General features: G+C 45.6%; 1 protein-coding gene across 2 annotated transcripts in view; it reads left to right on the top strand.

Annotated features, from left to right (window-relative positions):
- The first annotated feature begins 19 nt into the window (after positions 1-19).
- Positions 20-18,781, top strand: part of Fgf9 (fibroblast growth factor 9) — a 35,742-nt gene continuing 16,980 nt past the window's right edge. Inside the window, exons 1-2 of one of the 2 annotated variants that reach the window (XM_005355419.3) lie at positions 20-1,058; positions 10,162-10,265. In XM_005355419.3, coding sequence (XP_005355476.1) covers positions 782-1,058; positions 10,162-10,265 — 381 coding nt within the window. In that variant the 5' untranslated portion in view covers positions 20-781. Of the gene's footprint in view, positions 1,059-3,276; positions 3,531-10,161; positions 10,266-18,781 lie in introns of those variants that run through there. The other variant, XM_026783280.1, reaches the window with a different exon arrangement.

The raw sequence follows: 18,781 nt of genomic DNA, 5'->3' as shown, positions 1-18,781 counted from the left end.
TGCGCGGCCCGCGCGGCGACACCTGTTCGCGGCAGCCCGGGCAGCACGCGAGCTCCGGGACGCGGTCCTCGCCCGCCGCTTGCCGCTCGCCTCATTGCAAGCCGCTGGACCTCCGCAGAGCCTCTGCAGCGTTCTGGATACTAGCTTTGGACGCCGAAAGTTTTTTTCTTCTTTTTGTTATATTATCCTTATTTTTTAGAGGAGGGACTGGGAGGAGAGATTTGTCGCCGCCGCCAACGTGAGGTTTTTTTTCCCTCCCCCTTGAAGGATTCATGCTGATGTCTGCAGAGTCGGTTAGAGAGTAAAAACAGCGCATGCCTTTCTGGAGTCAGGATCCGTAAATTCTGACGTAGCCCGAGCATCTTAAAAATCCCTGTAATATCGCCCAAGCACTTACGTTGCTATGGTCATTCTGATCTCTAAGCAAATGGAGAAACTACGGATTTTTTTCCCTTATTACGGTCGGATGGGGTGAAGACCTTTCTGCCTGCTGAGAGCCGAGGCTCCATATGTAGCGATGCATAGCTGTGTTGATCAGTGTCAGTGTGTGAGTATAAAGTGGTGGCTTCTTAGGCTATCAGTGGTTTGACCTTGAACCTGTGCCAGAAAAAACAGCAGATTACTTTTATTTATGCATTGGATGGATTGAAGAAAAGAACCCCTCTTTCCCTCTCTCTCTGCAACTACGGCAAGGGAGGGGAGTTGGATATACCTCGCCTAGTGTCTCCTGGTTGATACGATCATTATTGTTTATTCTTGTGCTTAAAAGCCGAGTCCTCTGATGGCTCCCTTAGGTGAAGTTGGGAGCTATTTCGGTGTGCAGGACTCGGTACCGTTCGGGAACGTACCGGTGTTGCCGGTGGACAGTCCGGTGTTGCTAAGTGACCACCTGGGTCAGTCTGAAGCAGGGGGGCTGCCCCGGGGACCGGCAGTCACGGACTTGGATCATTTAAAAGGGATTCTCAGGCGGAGGCAGCTGTACTGCAGGACTGGATTTCACTTAGAAATCTTCCCCAACGGTACTATCCAGGGAACCAGGAAAGACCACAGCCGATTCGGTAGGTATGCCTTTAACCCTTCCGTGTCCACGCGGTGACATTTCAGATTGTTAACTACTAGGAAGGCGGTGGCTAGGCGGGGATGCTGGAAGGGATATAGTCTCATATTCAGGCTCCCCCCCCCCCCCCCGGTCTCTGTGCGTGTCTTGCCAGCCCAGGGAGGGAAAAAGCCTCCGGAATTGCAGATCTCTGGCTGGCACTGGTGCAAGTCTACACTGAAAGGCCTTTCTTCTTCTTTTTAACGGGGGGGGGGGAGATGAGTTATTAATATAACCCGAATCCCAAGTTTTGTTTTATCAGATACGTGAAAAGATCAGGTTTAAGAAGTTTCTTTTTAATGGATCTATTCCACGAGTTTTAAGCTTCAATCACTGAGAACTTCAAGATGCACCCAGTTTGCTGCAGGTAGTCGGTGTCTTGCTCTGATTAAGTTTCCCCTTCCCTTTTCCTCTGATAAGTATTCTGCTCGAACTGTAAATTAAATATGTTGTTTTTTCCTGGGGCCGGTCTGAAAGCTTGCTGGCTGTTCTGTGGGGAACACTAAAGTCGTGTTTTAGATCTGAAGCATCCAGGGCAGGAGCTCCTGGGGAAAATGACCCGGGAAGGGGCCGAAATCCCACGAGGGGTGCTGGATCTTCCAGCCATCGATTCTCGACCTCGGTCTTTTAATTTCTACAGTGTGCAGCCTTGTGTGGGTTTCTGGTGTGAGGGTTTGCGTGCACTTGCAAAAGCTGCAGGCTCATTTGAAAAGGCCATTCCGAAGATTTCCTGCTCGGAGCAGAGTACTTGTGACTCAGCAGCGAAGGCTGCAGACTCAGGTGGGGACTCTGCCCACTTTCATGCCTGCACACACGTGCCTGGCGGGGCACCTTCAGCAGTGCGGTGCTAAGTCAGCGAGCACAGTTCTGCCTGGGGATGGGGAGGGGGGCGGGGTATGTGGAATCTAGGTTTCCTCCTTACTTACTTACTTACAAAAAAAAAATCGACAGTTTGGGCAACCAGACTGTTGGAAAGAGTTAACTCCTGAGTGAACCCACCTGACGACACTTAGACTAGGTCGTAAAACCAAGTCCTGTGGTGATTTTTCTTCCTCATGCTTTCATGCCAGATGTTGGACTCAATCTAAACTACGTGTTTAGCTTTGTGGACTGTGGATGTTGCCCCAAGGTGATGAGGGTTCAGGCCTGGAGGTATAGTTCAGATTCTCGAGGCCCAGGGTTTTCCCCTTAGCTCATTACTGAGGCTGGGCTCAAAACTGAACCTAGTCAATTTCTCCAGCTGACTTGCGTCCTCTCCCTGCTTAAAAACCAAGTGTAGCTCGTCGCCGCGATTATTCCTTTGAAACCTAACTATCTTCTCACCGCTGCTGACTGTCGCGGAGGGAAGACTAAACTTTGCTAGAGTGCTTGCTTGTCTTGCTGGCCACCTTAAAGGTTGCTACCGAGCCCAGCTTTCGGAGCAAGACAGGAGACGGGCGGTGGCGGGGATTGAGTGTCCCGGGGCGCCGGGCTGTCCGCCTGATGCTCCGGGCAGCGGGAGTCTGGTCCTCCCGCGCTCAGGGCTGGCAGGTGCGGGCTCAGCCCCCGACCCAGCGTTGCTTTTGCTCCGCGCGGTCCTAAGCACGCTCGGGTTCTAACTCCCTTTCCACCCTGCTCCACTGCGCCCCTCGGTGCTGCGGGGACCTCTCCGGGCTAGGGTGAGGGAGGACAGGGCTCGACACCCTTCTGGCCGCGTGAAGGGTGTCTAATTTTTCCTTTTTGCCCGTAGCTTTCTCTTTGTGTGTGAGTGCGGGTCTGGTGGCGCTGACAGCCGCCGCCCGAGGCAGCGCGGCGGTGGTGTGCGGTGTGGGAACCGCCGGAGGCGCGCACCGCAGCCGGAGAGTTGGTGGCGGGGCTGAGGACAGACCAGAGGTCGGAACTGAGCTTCGCGGTCTTACGCAGGGTCCCTCCCCCCTTCTTTCTGGAGCGTGCAGCGGGGTTTGGGAGTCGTGGGGCTTCGCCGGGCCTGGGAGGTGGGTCGGGGGCTCCCGGCCTGGCGAGGCCACAGCCGCAGGGGAAGGGGTGGGGGTGGGGGTGACAAAGGGCTGCGCAGGCGGTGCAGGGGGTGGCATGCTATTGTTAACTGCTGCCCCAGGAAGGGCTTCAGAGCTGGCCTCGCAGTAGCAGAAGGCCAGTTGCTCTGGGAGCGCACGGCTGCAGGGGCGCTGCGGCCAGCCAGGGCCACCTTCATTGTGTGAATTTCCCGGTCCCAACCCTGGGCGCTCCACAACTGGGCCCAGGTCAATGGATGGCCCTTACATTCCGGGCCTCTCCACGTACCTTTCCCCCAACGGCGTTCTTTCTTTCTTTTTTAAAAATGCAGTCACCTTTAAGATAGGACGTTTGCCACGCGCACTTGAGACATCAGATATCTGTGCTAAGATGCAAGGCCAGGGAGCGCGCGTGTTCAGGGGTCAGCGGACAAGGACTGCAGGTACCGGCAGAACCTAGACTATCAAACAAAAAAACCCCAGTTCCTCACCCCGCCTCGATCCTAGAGGTTGGAGAAGGTGTCGCCGAGGAAGTGACATCTCTACTCTCTGGTTCCGCACTGTGTGTGTGTGTGTGTGTGTGTGTGTGTGTGTGTGTGTGTGTACGCGCGAGCGCGTGTGAGAGGGTGTTGGTAGGAGACAAGCGGAAGACCCGGCCCTTGCTGGGGACCCCGGGTGCGAGTATTGCAGGTCTGCTGGGTGTCTGCCGCGGGAGGGGTGTGGGAAGGGCGCGCCTGGCTCTTGGCGGTGCCACTCACCCTGGTTTGGATGGAGCTGAGTGGGCGGTTGTGCGCAGTGGGGGTGGGGAAGGAGGGTTATTTAAGTCTTTCATCCGGTTGCAGTGAGAAGCGGGCCCCCGGGGTGACAGCAGTGCCGCGGTCTCCCGCTGCTGCTGCTGCGGCAGGTCCCAATATTAGCAACCTCTGCAGCGCTGTGCGTGTGCTGGGAGCCTCCGAGCCCTGCCTCCCCAGCCCCGCCCGCTGGGAGTCGCCTCGGCGCTAGGACCCGGCAGCACGGGCCCGGGCGGGGCGGAGGGGCTGCGGGGCGCACCTGGCGTCAGCACCACCCCGGCTTCACCTTCCACCCCCTCCCCGCAGCCGAGGCCTCGGCGCCTCCTTGGCTCCTCCCAGAGGACTTCATCTTCTCCCTGGGTTTCAGAGTAGCTGTAGGTGGGGTGGGTTTACACCTCGATTAAAATAGAAGGTGCATTTTTCTACCTGGAAGGGAACAGCAGAAGGAAACGTGCTGGGCTAACGCTTTCTGCCGCCCCCGGGCCGCCGCAGGTGACTGCAGCTGCTGGCAAGCTCCGTGGGGACGTGGCCTCGGTGGTGTTAGGAGATGTGGGGGTGAGGGAGTCTCAGCGCGGCAGGGGCTGCAGTCGGGCCAGGGAGTTGAAGGTGGGACTTTATGAAACCCTTTGTTATTTCTTGAGTGATGGGAGTTGGGAGGAGGGCAGCTGGGGGTCATGTCTCTGAGTGATGGACTGGGAAGCAAGAGTGTGTTGTTCACTTGGAAGGGCTTTCTGGTCTTGCTAGACAATGAGCAAAAATTAAGTAGGCAAAGGTAAAAAGTGAACTCAGGGGCCTGCTGAAGCACGCCTACCTCCTGGTGTGGGAGTGGTGACTCCAAAGGTCATCAGAACCCCAGATGGATACCCCTGCTGGTGAGCCATTCGAGGGACAGGAGTCATGTCAGATGGTAGTGGAACTAGGTGAGGACAGATAATGATGTGATTTTTAAAAAATGAATAAAATGAAGTTAAAAACTTACTTGTAGGGTTTGGCATATATGTATACAAAGAATCCCGATCGTATCTGCTCTTTATTCCCCCCTCCAATGGCCCCTGGACACCTCCAACAGGTCCCCTGCCTTCATGGCTGCTGCTTCCTCCTCTCATCCCTGAGTCCAGTCAGTACAGCCCATATGTGCACATGGGTTTGGGGCTATCTACCGAGCATGGACAACCTACCAGTAGCCACACCCCCAAGGAAAAATGGCTCCCTCCACTAGTAGCTGTCAGCTGCTGCTGGGGCTCCTCCACTTGGGGTGTGAGCTCATTAGCCCCCCCTCCCATCCATGCTGGAATGCTGACTGGTTTGATCTTGTGCCAGTCTTGTGCAGGGAACCAGAGCTGTAGAGAGGTCATGAGTGCTACAGCAGCATGGCAGGTCCAGAAGACAGCTCTCAGGGCATTCCTCCCTGTCTTCTGGCTCTTATATTCTTCCTACCCTCTCTTCCTAGGCCTTCTCTGAGCCTAGGGCTCATGGAGGTGATACAGATGTCCCAGTTAGGGCTGAGGACTCACTGTCCTGTATTCTAAGCACTTGAACTAATTAGGAGTCTCTGCATTAACAGCTGCCCATTGCAAAAAGAAGCTTTGGTTAGAAAACAAAGTTGAGAGAAGCATAGACCTTTGAGTATAAATATTTAGAAGGCAGCCTGACAAATATTTAGAAGGCAACATGATGGTTTAGCAAAGTCACAATGGCAGATTCTGCACTAGGGCCTGTGAGATCAGCAGCCACAGGCTTTTGAGCTGATTTACAGTGCCAGGTACGAACACTGTGCTATGGATCATGCCTCAAATCAAATCAGAAAGTGCTTGGTTACTCACGTAACAGTCATACCACTATATCACCAGTGGGCACACCCAGTGGAGACCCAGCATGTATTGCAGCAAGCAGAGGGATACCAATTATAGCTCTTCTCCAACGGTCTGCATAGCACCTTCTGGCACTGTGAAAATTATCCAGCAGAGCCTTTAATCCCAGCACTCGGGAGGCAGAGGCAGGCGGATCTCTGTGAGTTCGAGACCAGCCTGGTCTACAGAGCTAGTTCCAGGACAGGCTCCAAAGCTACAGAAAAACCCTGTCTCGAAAAACCAAAAAAAAAAAAAATATTATCCAGCAGAGAGGAAGTTTCCTGGTGAGTTTGAGATTGGTGTCTCTATGTCCTGCAGCCAAATTGTGTGCTGAAAGGACTTTATCATCTTGTTATGGTGTTCAACAAAGCTGGCAAACACTGGCTTCTCCCACTTTTGCTGTCTGTCTGAAGAGGGCACAGGTGGAGGTGCAGCAGCTTCTGTCTGCCAACTCTCTCATTTCCTGCGGCTGGCTTTAGAGGCGAGGCACAGAACAGTGGACTCTGGGAGGATGGACTAACTGGGGGTTAGTGAAACAACTGAACAGAAGAACTAGACACTCCAATCACTAGTAGTCAGTGAGACTGGGAAGAGGGAGACCGGCTATCCTTGGCCCTCAGTGGGTCCTTACAGGAAGGGTTGTCTGTGGTGGAAGAGAGACAAATGTCCCTAGTCTACCTGCCAGCTGGTTACCACTCCCCACTGTGGCCTTTACTCCCCACCGTGGCCTTTCTGAGTCCAATGTCATCGAGGTTGTGTGTCCTAGGAGAGATAGGTCGCAATGCCAGTGTTAGGCCAACCATTATCCTTGTTGCTTCTTGCCATGATTCTATTCTCTCCCTTTCCTCTACCTTGGTCATGAGACATTCCATCTGTGGGACAGTGTCCTTCTGGGTTGTCACTGTCTTCAGTGCTGTCCAGGTTGCTCACTCAGCTCTGCACAGGTAAACAGACCAGTGTCAGGAATTTTCGGTCCTCCAGGAAGACAGTGGAGGAACCAGCTCTGGCCACTGAGGGCTTGGTTGCTCTGGTGGAGGTTGTAGAGTTCACCATGAACAAGGTGGTACCAGGAAAAATAAAGAGCCTCCTGGTCTGCATGGGGTGGTATCTGGCCACTGTGTTGCTGGGTCTCCCTGACCTGACCATGCTGGCGTTTTCTGGGTGTGGGAGAAGGGCTGTGACTCACACATCTGGATGTTTTGCTTGCCCTTGGGTCATGGGGGAGACCTCATACAAATCTGGATTTTTTTTTTTTTTTGGTCCCTACTCTGAAGGAACTTCAGGGATATGGATGATGGTTTGAAGTGATGAAATATTCCCACCTGGGGTCACTGTGTCTTGCTTCTTGCTGGGAGAGCTCCCCAGACTCATTTCAGACTTTTTTTTTTAAGTGTTGCCCCCCCTCCCCACCTTGCTTTTCTGTGGCTGAACAAACCACTGGTCTTCAGATGCATCTGTTCTACACATCTGCCTTCCGCTGTGTGTACCACAGTGTGTCATAGTTCTGTTTGTTTGTCCTTCCTATTCTAGTAACCCCTTCCCCTGTTAGCTTCACTTTTTACCATGTCTGAAAATGTTAAATGGAATATTCCAGAAATAATTAAAAAGTTTCAAACACTTTGTATTCAAACTATCCTATACTAGTTCTAGTTTATTATTAGTTATTAACTCATAGGGGGCCAAATTTGCAAATTAAATTTGTCATGAGTGTATATGTACATTAAAAGACAGTATGAATAGGGTTTGGGGTGCTGTGGCTTCAGGCATGGAAGGAATGTCTCTCCACAGGTAACAAAGGTCTACTACTGAGCAGGAGGCTGGGCCTAGGCTGTATATTTCTGTCATATTTTTATATTTAATAAGTGGTATGGTGCCTGGTTAATAGTTGCTCCATAATAGCTCATCGATGGAATAAGTGAGTATGTATGGATTTTAGACATTTTCCTAATAATTAGAAAAAGCAAGATAAATTTATTAATACTCTTCTTCCCATATTATATAACAAAGTCTCAGAAGTTAAGTGTACGAAATGGCAAGAAATTGCAGATAGAAAACCCAAAAAGTTAGAGCCTACTGTGCAGTGTGTGGGGATATTCAAGGAAGCAGGCCTTACATTCTGATTGGCTTGGATGATTGAAATTTCAGCTGCCCTATTCAACACTGGGGCTGAAGGCATTGCAGTGCCTAGGATTGTCCTACAGAGTGGAGGAGAGAAGGCCTTTCATGCTTAAGAATGATCCTTGTGGCCATTGCTCTTATTTCTGCTATTCTTCAGTAGTGTTGTGAAATAGTATTCTCTGTCAGGTCAGGTGGAGCTGTTGGTGGGTTATTCATTCTCAGAGCGGCCTCGTGTGTCGAGGAAATGGAGCATCACGTGGCCTCCCAGAGGACATGAATGGATTTTAGTTTTATGGTTAACCCTGTCCTCAATGACCTGGTAAATTAAATTGCACAGACTTCAAGGTGAATGAGATGTTTCCTGTTTTTCATTTTATAGCGAAAGGAGACAACAAAGTAAGTTCTTATGCTGGTTTCGGGATTTCCATGACCTTCATTAGGGCGTACTTTCTTGGTACCAAGAGGAGAGTCTTGTATAGGTGGCCCCTAATAGCGATAAAGTGTTCCAGGTCTGATTGTTTTGAGTCATAAGGGTTTTAGGAATGGTACCATGAAATAAAATGACTGCATCAAAAAGGAAATGTATCTCCTATGCAATGAACCCTGAGGAGAAATTGCCTCTCTGATCTTCTCATTTGCTCTGTGAAGGAGGGAAGTCTAGTCACATTGGTGGATTGTCTGGGGAAGTTACAGGTTAGTAGTTCAGATGTAATCTGTAATTTTCCTCTTTATCATTCACGATCTCACTGTAGAAAAAGTTTTTGTATGTGGGCATATAATCTGTAAGCCATAAACACGAGGGTCTATGTAACATTTCATGAGTGTGCAGGAATGAGTGAAACTGTGTCTATGAGGGTGGTGATCCCTTGCAACTGAGTTTCCTATGGACTTAATCCTTTACTTTATTAGATTTATGGATTCAGAGTCTGCACTTGATGGCAGCCCGGTCCAGTCCATAAGAGATGGAAAATTAATTGTTTAAAAATCCATATAAGTGCTTTTTCATTAGTCACAGGAGACTGACTTTAGCACACACAAACACACACACACACACACACACACACACACTCGTTTTCTTTCTTTCCTATATATATGGAGACTCACTTTAGTGCGCGCACACACACATATCACACATACGCACACACAAATTTCTGTTTCCATAGACTTCCCCCCTCCTTTTATATTCTTAGATGTAAGTATACTTTGTCAATAATTAAAGATATGTTAGAATAAGAGCTCATTATTTGGTATGCGCTGATATAAGACCTACAAGAAGTGTACTACTTTAATTTATAACTGAAGTGGGAGCGTGGCCAAGCACAGAGATAATTAGCAGCATCTGTGTATCCTGCAGGATGAGCGTCTTAAAGCAACAGTAGACTCAGGGAGACCGAAGCTGCTAATGTGTGGTCATAAAATTCTGGACTGATGCCCAGCTTAGGTGCTGTTATTTTTAGTGAGGTAAGCAAGGCGAAAGAAGGAAGTGAACGAGATCATTATATTGATTTACTTCGGGGATAGAGTATTCTGTACCTATTTTAATCAGGAGCATTTTTTTTTAACCAACATTTTCCCTTCCAGAATATTAGGCTATTTTAATTGTTTAACTATTTCTTTGAGGTTTAGATAATAACAGAAAAAGAATCTATAATCTGTTGAAGCCCAAATATTTTAGGTGTGTGTGTGTGTGTGTGTGTGTGTGTGTGTATGGTACCTTAGTTTTTCAAATGGAGCTCAATAAGGTTATACAATTGAGAGCTAGATCATTCTCTGCAACGCCAATGGAAGCTTTAATTAACATTCCACATATTATCTTTAGAGTCATAAGACAATAGAATTTAAAAAAATTATTTGTGCACATATACATATACATTTTATACCAACATACACACACTTATACATACAATATTCATGTTGCCTGTGTCTTTTTCTCCCAATCCCAAAGGATGATAAGTATAAATGCAAGACAACCATACATAAATACTTAATTTTACATATGTCATTTCCCTCTCCAAGTACACTCTTAGCTCATTATATCGGTTTCATTAGACTTATCATTTGCAATGTTTATGTAGTTATGAGTTCTAAAATTCTTAAGCTGTATTAGTTGTTATGTAAGTCATGTTCCACTATGATAATTTAGTGTCTGAAGATGATAAGATAGCATTTAGTTGGAACATCATACAAGTCTTAGCTTGTATGAACTGCTCCAAGTCGGAAGCTGGGCCCAGTTTCCTCTCTGGAGCCCCTGGGAATGCTGTGGCTCTGGGGACATACTCTGGGCTCTAACTCTCTGTCTGCTCTTGATCTCACAGGCATTCTGGAATTCATCAGTATAGCAGTTGGCCTGGTCAGCATTCGTGGCGTGGACAGCGGACTCTACCTCGGCATGAATGAGAAGGGAGAGCTGTACGGATCAGTAAGTGGTGGCCCACACTTTGCTAGTCCCCATGTCCCACCTTCGAGTTGAGCTGTGTGTTTGCTAGGTTGACTAAGAAGAGAAACTGAGTCTGCACGTCAAATGGGAGTTTTTAAATCTCTGAGGCGTGCTCTTTCATTGCAATTCTGCATCTTCACCAGACCAAAGTTGCCAAGAAAATGCTTTATTTATATGCCAAACCATCTTCATTATCAAGTAAATAAAGATTCACAAGTGTGAAAAATCCATCGTCTTGTATTGAATGGGGAGCTATTTTTGAAATGAATCGAAATGGTCCCCAAGCTTTGCCAGGCATTGTAATTAAAGCTAGAAATAGGCCACGTAGCGAGAGTCTAAACCCTTTCTCTGAATAACATAAGATTTTCATTATGCAGGAGAGATGGAGGTGGAAATTATTGTCGGACAGTCTTGTGTGCGCATAGGATCCAGCAGCCTTGTTGTTATTTGCAAGTGTTATGAATTCCTTTCTCTCTAGTCTCGCTTTCCATCCTTACTAACTTGGAAGGTCCTGATGGTGATGGAGCATTTGCTGGAATCTGCCGGTTGATGGGAACTGGGCCTGGTCCTGGGGTATAACTGTCCTTGGTTCTGCTCCACAGGAAGCTGGTTGGTTTTACCCTCTTGCATCTCTTCAGTTCCAGCACAGGAGCCCATCACAGTGCATGGAACACAGTCAGGGTTTAGCTTTTCCTGAACATAGGAATATGGTGGATAGGCTATAGGTCCCGTGTGGAACTAAGTTCAACAGTAATGTTTTGAACAAAATAACCTTGAGTTTTTCATTGTAGTTGGTGGTGGTCAAGTGATCATTTAATCCAAGTTACTTGAGCTATGAAAACTTGGATTGATGCTTACAAAAAGTTGAGATTTAAAGGAAACCCAGAAGAGGAAAGGTTCTGAGATTCTCAGCTGCATCGAAAGACAACCTTTCCCTAGATACACTTCTTTATTGTCCATATCCTAGTTTTGTCTTTTAGATTTTTTTTTACTTTTTGTATAAATGTTTTGTCTGCATGTATGTATGTACACCATGTGTATGCAGTGACTTCAGAGATTTGAAAGGGCGTCAGAGCCTCTGGAACTGTAGTTACAGATAGTTGTGAACCAGCAAGTGCTCTTAACTGCCCAGCCATTTCTCTAGCCCCATACCCTGTTTTTAAAATATGTATACCCACATGTAGTGCAAAGTTTTACCCCAGTATTACAAATGACAAGATTATTATATCCTGTATGATTTGAATATATTATGCATTTAAAAGTTTTTAGAATTAATTTTTAGTGTGCAAAAGAACATTTCCTTATTATATTTTTATGTGTGTTAAACTTTATGTTCCCTTCATTACCCATCCTTGTTTTTCCCCTTCCTTTTCATTCCCTCTCTTCCCTTACATAGTTCTCCTGCCATACACGTGTGTGTATGATAAATACTGTTAAATCCAGATTCTGTATGCAAGAGAAAACATGCGCTACTTGTCTTTTTTCCTCTGCATTATCTCTTTTTGTCTCATTCCCTTTAGATCTTCAGCTTCATGACATATCATATACACACATGTGAGCACATACACATATACTTATGTCCATGAATGCATGCACATATACATACACACATGCACACAACACATGCACATGTACACATACATATACAAACACGCACACATGCAAGCATGCACACAGCACACACACATGCATGCATGTAAACAATATATATACACACATGCACATATATACTCACATAACACATGTACACACATATACGCATACACACACATGACTATGTTCTGCATATAAGAAAATATGTTCTTTGTCTAAGTTTGCCTTATTTAGTTTAGCATGATTTTCAGATCTATCTGTTTTGCTGCAAAGGACACATCAATGCTTTTTTATAGCTAAATAACTCCACTGTGAACACATGCCTCATTTGCTCTGTCCATGCATGTGTTGATGAGGCTGGTTCTATTTCTTGGCTGCCGATAACCCATTTTTTAATATCATAGGATGTGATTTTTCTATTTTGGAAGAATTTTTCACTACAGGTTAATTGCTTTAGATATTTAAATACTTTTTAGAAGTGCTTCTCAAAAAAGAAAATAAATTATTTAAAAGTGTTTGTTATATATAGAATTTAATTTAGCTTTTGAAATTCAGCTCTTGGTATAGGTAAAATTACTTATTTTCTAAATGAGTTTTTAGTACTTTTAAGTACAAAGATATATATGTAATACCTAGATATAAAAAGTTTTAAAATAAAAGTTGCAAAATGACATTCTCCATTTGACATGCTCTTACTGTTTTCATTTTCGACACGCCACTAGAATTAATTAAGTCAATCCCAGGTGAATACAATACAGTGCATTTTTGTTGTATATAGAAGGGAAATTCTGCCCTTAAATGGGTTGAAGGAACTTTAGGTTTATGTCTTTCTTTATTGTTATTTGCTTATTTGGAGACAGGGTCTCATTATATAGTCCAGGATAACTTTGAACACATGGAGTCCTGCAGTGTCTTCCTGAGCACTGAGATTATAGGCATTGTGATTATACCCACAATCCCTAGTGGGTACCGTGTGATTGCAATGGTCTCCAAACTTCTCTGAGCACACATTTCCACCTAAAAAGGTAGCTTTTCCTTCAACGAGTATTCATCTCAAGATATGAATTTTAAATTATTTTAGGTTATATATAGAAGTTATAGTTTATATATACCCTAAGATAAAATATGCATCCAAGTAAGTATTTCTGCAGAATGTAATGAATGAATTAGTTCATGTCTAGGCTGTACCATTTGATCCTTGCTCCAAGGATTGCCTTGTATGCCCTTCTGGAATGTCCTCCCCAGCTGACCAATGACTAGACTGAGAGATGGCCAGTATGGTTGACGCTCCTGAGGTTTATTGGCTGACGAGGAGGAGCACATCCAACTCCAGGTTCAACAATGTTGCCTGCAGGATTTTGCTCTGGCTTGAGTTTTCATCTCTTTGTTTTCAGTGACTTCTGGAGTCATATTCTCTCACTGTGGTTGTCTCCTTGCCTGCATGCACCCTAGTGCTAGTACAGAGCCTGGAACAGGGTGGGAAGTACTCTGAATAGGACAATATTGCAGGAAATTGAGCCCAGACTGTGAAAGCTTTGTCAATCCCAGCTGCCTCCTCTAGGGCTTCTTGCAAACATACAGTAAGTGGTTAGAAGTAGGTTTGTTGGGTGTGGTAGCATATGGCGATAATCCCAGCCCTCAGAAGGGCGAGGCAAGAGGGTTGTAGCAAATTGGAGGCCCACCTACCTGGTCTACATAGACAGGTTATGTTATTGAGTTGTAAATTCTCAGATATTCCTCCCAAAGAAAGAGACCTTCGGTGCACCATCATGGACTCCAACCTTCTGGAGCTGCAACTTTCTTTTATTAAAAACAAATAGTCCACCAAAACATTAAACCAAAACCCAAAACCAACCAAAACAAATCCTAAGTACTAGATGGGTATGATGGCACACACCTTTAATCCCAGCACTCAGGCTGTAAGTTTGCGGTTTACAGTTCCAGGTTAGACAGGGCTACACAGTGAGACCCTCGCTGTAAACAACAAGAACCCCAACCAAAATCTAAACAAACTAAACAGTAGACTTCCACCCACCTTCCCTGTGGCCACAGTCAGCTGACAGCTTCAATTATGAATCCCAGTGAGGGAAAAGCAAGGGGCACATACCATCACCCTGGATCAGGTACCTTCAGGTTTGGAGAATACCCTTAGGACTGAATGCTTTCCGATGTTCCCCTGCCTCAGCACCTCCCAGCATTAGCCCCTTCTCCACAGTGATGGTGGAATTACCTTCACACCTTGATCTTAGGATCCCTTCCCTGGGATCTCTCCAGGGCTTACCTAGAAGCCTGCTGCCCTTTGCTTCTTGTGCTTTTCACTGAAAACTTTGCTGTCGGTGCCATCTTTGGTATCAATTTCTGCATGTCATTTGAATCTCTTCATTGTTCCCCAGATGTGTCATCAAGTGTCGCTTATGCATGTGGGAAAGTTAATTATTTTCTGGGATCCCTTTGCTCACCTTCTCCTCTTGATGACGTAGCAATCTTTAAGGACCAGTGGAAATATTCCCTCTTATGTAAAACCTTCCTCATGCTCCCATTGTAGTTCTGCTTATTCTAGTTGGGTGTCTTGTTTTTTTTTTCTTGGAGTCTCATAAATACTAGTTTATGATTCCATCATTACACAAACAACAGTACAACTTTTAGGATAGTCCAGCGTGTTTCCTTTAGAGGATCCAAAGGGCCTAAACATATTTTACTTCCTAGTGTTACACATTGCATAGCAGTGGCCCTTGAGGTTGGAGGTCCTCAGAGTGAAACGAGTAGCATCGTGATTGGTTTCTGTCTCTCCTACAAGCTGTACAGGTATAGATCTTGTAATTCCACCTTTGTGGTGTCAGTATGTCCTCCAAATTCTAGCTGTAGGAGCAGCCTTGCTCTCATTCTTATGCCTCATTGGACTGTGCCTGTGTCGTCCTGGTGCATATAGCCCAAAGGGATGCAGCTGTGGTTGGAGCAAAGCTAGAGGTGAAGGCATGGCCAGGCTCCTGTTCTGCTTCTGCTTCTGTTTGCCTTGTCTCTAAGAAGAAGAGCATGAGCTTGACGCTTGGGTTGAGGCTTGCTTTCTAGATGGACCTCCAGAATCCCAGAGTTTGTACTCCCTAGGCCTTCTCTGTCTTGCTTCTGATGCTTTCTTTCCCCACAAAAATGTTTATGCAGCAAGATCGTTTCTCCTCCACTGGGCAGAGCTGGGAGGCAACCTCCCTGGGCAGCAGGGTTTTCCCTTTGGTCCGTACCTCATATGGGAGATCTCGAGAGTGAGGGAGAGGGAGTGCTCCCTTTGTACCCTCTCGTGGTTTCCACTAGGTTTTGTGGTTATTCTGACCACTGTGGTCATGGAAATGAGAAATGACTAAAATACCCATTCAGATTGCCAGGAGATTGAAGGAAGGAAAGAAAAGAAAGAAAAGGAAGGAAGCATAGAACACCTGAGATCAGAAAATCCTGTCTGATTGAAATTTAGTGATGTTGTTGTTAGAAAAGCTTTGAAAAGATGGGTCATCATCACAAAGGAAGGTGAATAGGTTTGGGAAACAGGAGTCACTTTTGTTAAACGAATTACCGTGACATGTAGTGATGTCTCTTTGTATTTGGGGGTTAAGTGCCCTTTTCCTCGCTTTCTCTCTTCCCCACCCCTCTGGTTTTAGGTTCACCCTAGGACTAAAATAGAGGATACAGAGGTAAATGGGTGAGACTTCTTAGAAAAATAGAAAGGATACTATTATGAGAATTTAGAAACCAGAAAAAAAATCTAAAATACTGTATTGCTAATGTGTCACAATTCAGTTAAAAGGGGAATTTAAATAATTCTCACTCTGGATGTGACTTGGATATTGTACTTAGTCTCTATTTATGTGTGTCTCTTTCACTCATGTCTTTCATAGACATTCATATCAACTTGGTGTCTAGTCCTGTGATGAAGTGCACAACCGTGAAATGACTCTTGGAATCTGGCAGGAGAAACATCTTTATAAATAGTTTGGTGCAATGTGAGATTTGCTGTGATTGAAGAATGCTCAGATGTCTTGGAGCCACAGAGGGGCATTTAAAGAATGACTTTGGAGATGTGTATTGTAGCATTTCAAGTGGATTCTGAGGGATGGCTAGAAGTCTCAACAAAGGGTGGGATGACAGGTTAGGGCATAGAAGACCTGAGATCAGAAAATCCTGTCTGATTGAAATTTAGAGAGACCATTAGATTACATGCATGCGCATACATGCGCCCCTATATAACTAGACAATCAGGAGTATGAGTTTTCCCTTGTCATTTTATATTTATCTCAAAGAGACTAAAGCTGTGGCTCAGGTAGTATTTCAGGGCTTTGATCTAAAGTATCTGGTTATTATGAAGGGGCTTTAAGTCTCAGGAATAACGGACTGTAACAAGGGTCTATTCGTATAGATTGCTGTGAAAACAAATGGGTCTGCTCCAAGATGCCTGGAAGTGTCTGAGGCTCTCATGGGGAAAAAGGTAGCACTCCCTAAACTGCGGATGTAGGAAGCTACAGTGTGGATGTGCAGCTGTGAGTCGGGGGACAGCACCAGACTGGGAAATGCTGGCGTTTCTGGCTTATATCTGGCCTCACGTTTCATTCTTATTGGTCTTTTACTAGATGAAGATTCTGGAGTCAGAGATTCTCCATCAGCATTCTGTTTCCCAGAGGCTCAGCCATGCACAGTGTGTGCAGTTGGCATGTAGTGAATGTTCACTGACCCAATTTCTTAGCCTGCTCCAGCCTCACACATGGAGCCTAGTGTGCTGGAGCATCAGGCGGCGATTGCACTTATAATATCCAGGGTCTCCAGGGCAGCCACCTCTTTTAAGTACCAAACTTAAATCAAGAATCTACCGCACTTGCTCTTAGGGCCAGAATTTGTAGGTGCAATGAGGATTCAGGCCAGCACCTTGAGGCTATTCCTACAGCATCCTGACACAGGAGTTTGTTGAGACAGGTGTTTGCTAGTGTCTTTGGTTATATTTACAGGGATACAGTTGGACCCCAGGCTTTTAGAATTTGTATAACCTGTAACCAAGGTACGATAGATTTCAGTGAACATATATGTTTTTTTAATTGAATACATTCCAGTGCCGGGCGGTGGTGGTGCACGCCTTTAATCCCAGCACTCGGGAGGCAGAGGCAGGTGGATCTCTGTGAGTTCGAGACCAGCCTGGTCTACAGAGCTAGTGCCAGGACAGGCTCCAAAGCCACAGAGAAACCCTGTCTCGAAAAAAAAAAACCAAAACAAAAAAAATAAAAATAAATAAACATTCCAGCTGGGGGTTTGTTGATTCTGAATAGAGACATATGGGCCAGATAATTTGTTGCGTGATGTTTCTGTATTATAGGATCAGTGTAGGGAACCCTGTGGTCACATCTGTCCCAGAACTGAGGAACAGATCCAACTCTTTACAAAGTAACAACAGCAACAAACCACAAAACCCCATGAAATACATTGTTCCATGTGGAGGCTTTGTTTCCAGGACACCCACAGATAATGGTATCTGTATATGCTCAGTCTCCTTATATAAACTAGCATAACCTGCATTGAACCTTTGCAATGCTCTGTAGACGTCAGTCACTTTCAGATTATTGCACTTGATACAGTTTACAGAAGTGCAGTTGTTCAGAATATCTAACACAGTCCAGCATTCTTTGGAAAAATGTTTGAACTGTGTTTAGTGAACAATGACAAGAAAAAATGTTTGTATATATTTGGTACAGATACAGGTTTAAAAAAATTGATCTTGAGCCTGGCAGTGGTGGTGCATGCTTTTAATCCCAGGGTTCTGGAGGCAGAGGCAGGCAGATCTCTGTGAGTTCGAGCCAGCCTGGTCTACAAGAGCTAGTTACAGGACAGGCTCCAAAGCTATAGAGAAACCCTGTCTTGGAAAACAAAAATAAAACAAACAACAACAACAACAAAATTGATCTGTGATTACTTGGCTACAGATGTGAACTTGGGTACTGAGGGATGACTATATCTCAGATCCTAAGAAACTCATATTGATTTTATTTTTACTATGTGTACATACAGCCATGAAACTAGGTATAAATCCCTTATGCTTACACTTCTTTGACAACTGAAATCCAAGATGTCTTTATGTTAAAATAGACCCGTGATAACAGTAGGACCCAAACTGGTGTGGTTGGTCTCATATGATGGCTGATGTTACTTCAGTGATATCTTCTCACTGTGGCTAAGTCCTTGTCAAGCCCTGGTTCAGTCTTGCTATTTCACTTGAAGTGATGGATATGGGCTATGTCTTGATTTTTCTCCCAGCCTCTTCCCATTTGAATTATTGTGAGACCCAGGGATGTTCTCTCGTGTTCTCTTCATGTAAACCCACCATGGTGGACCGAGTCTGTCTTTTCCTTTCCCTATTTGTCCTGGCCTGGAAGCAGTACCATATAGTACTGGAGGTCATTTTGGATGCAAATACAGTCCTCCATCCTTTCATGGGGGGTTGGTTCCAGGACCTTCTGTGGATGCCAGAATCCTTGTATGTTCAGGTCCTTTAGTTAAAATGACCTGGCGTTTGGACAGGACCCACAGGCATTGTAATTTTAAGCCATCTCTAGATGGCTTGTGACAAATGCCACAGGGTACGAACTATGAAAATAGTTGCTGTACTGTTATTGTTTAAGGAGTAATGACAAGGAAAATGCCTGTAGGAGGTCAGGACAGAACTTAGTGTGTATTCCAGAACATTTTTCTTTTCTTTCTTACCCCTTCCTTCTCTCTACCTTCCTGCACTTCCTCCCTTTCTTCCTGGCATTTGATTTCTAAGTAGTTATTTGGAACTAAAAGAGTTGACACAGTATTTGACTGCAAGAGTGTTTTCTGGATTGTGTTGACTAAGTGTGCAAGTCAAGTGTACATTGCATTCACAGTCTGTGTGTATC

This window comes from Microtus ochrogaster, chromosome 17 (assembly GCF_000317375.1).
Source record: "Microtus ochrogaster isolate Prairie Vole_2 chromosome 17, MicOch1.0, whole genome shotgun sequence".
Lineage (NCBI taxonomy): Eukaryota > Metazoa > Chordata > Mammalia > Rodentia > Cricetidae > Microtus > Microtus ochrogaster.
Note: the sequence above shows the minus strand (reverse complement) of the source record. Positions and strands in the feature narration are given on the sequence as shown.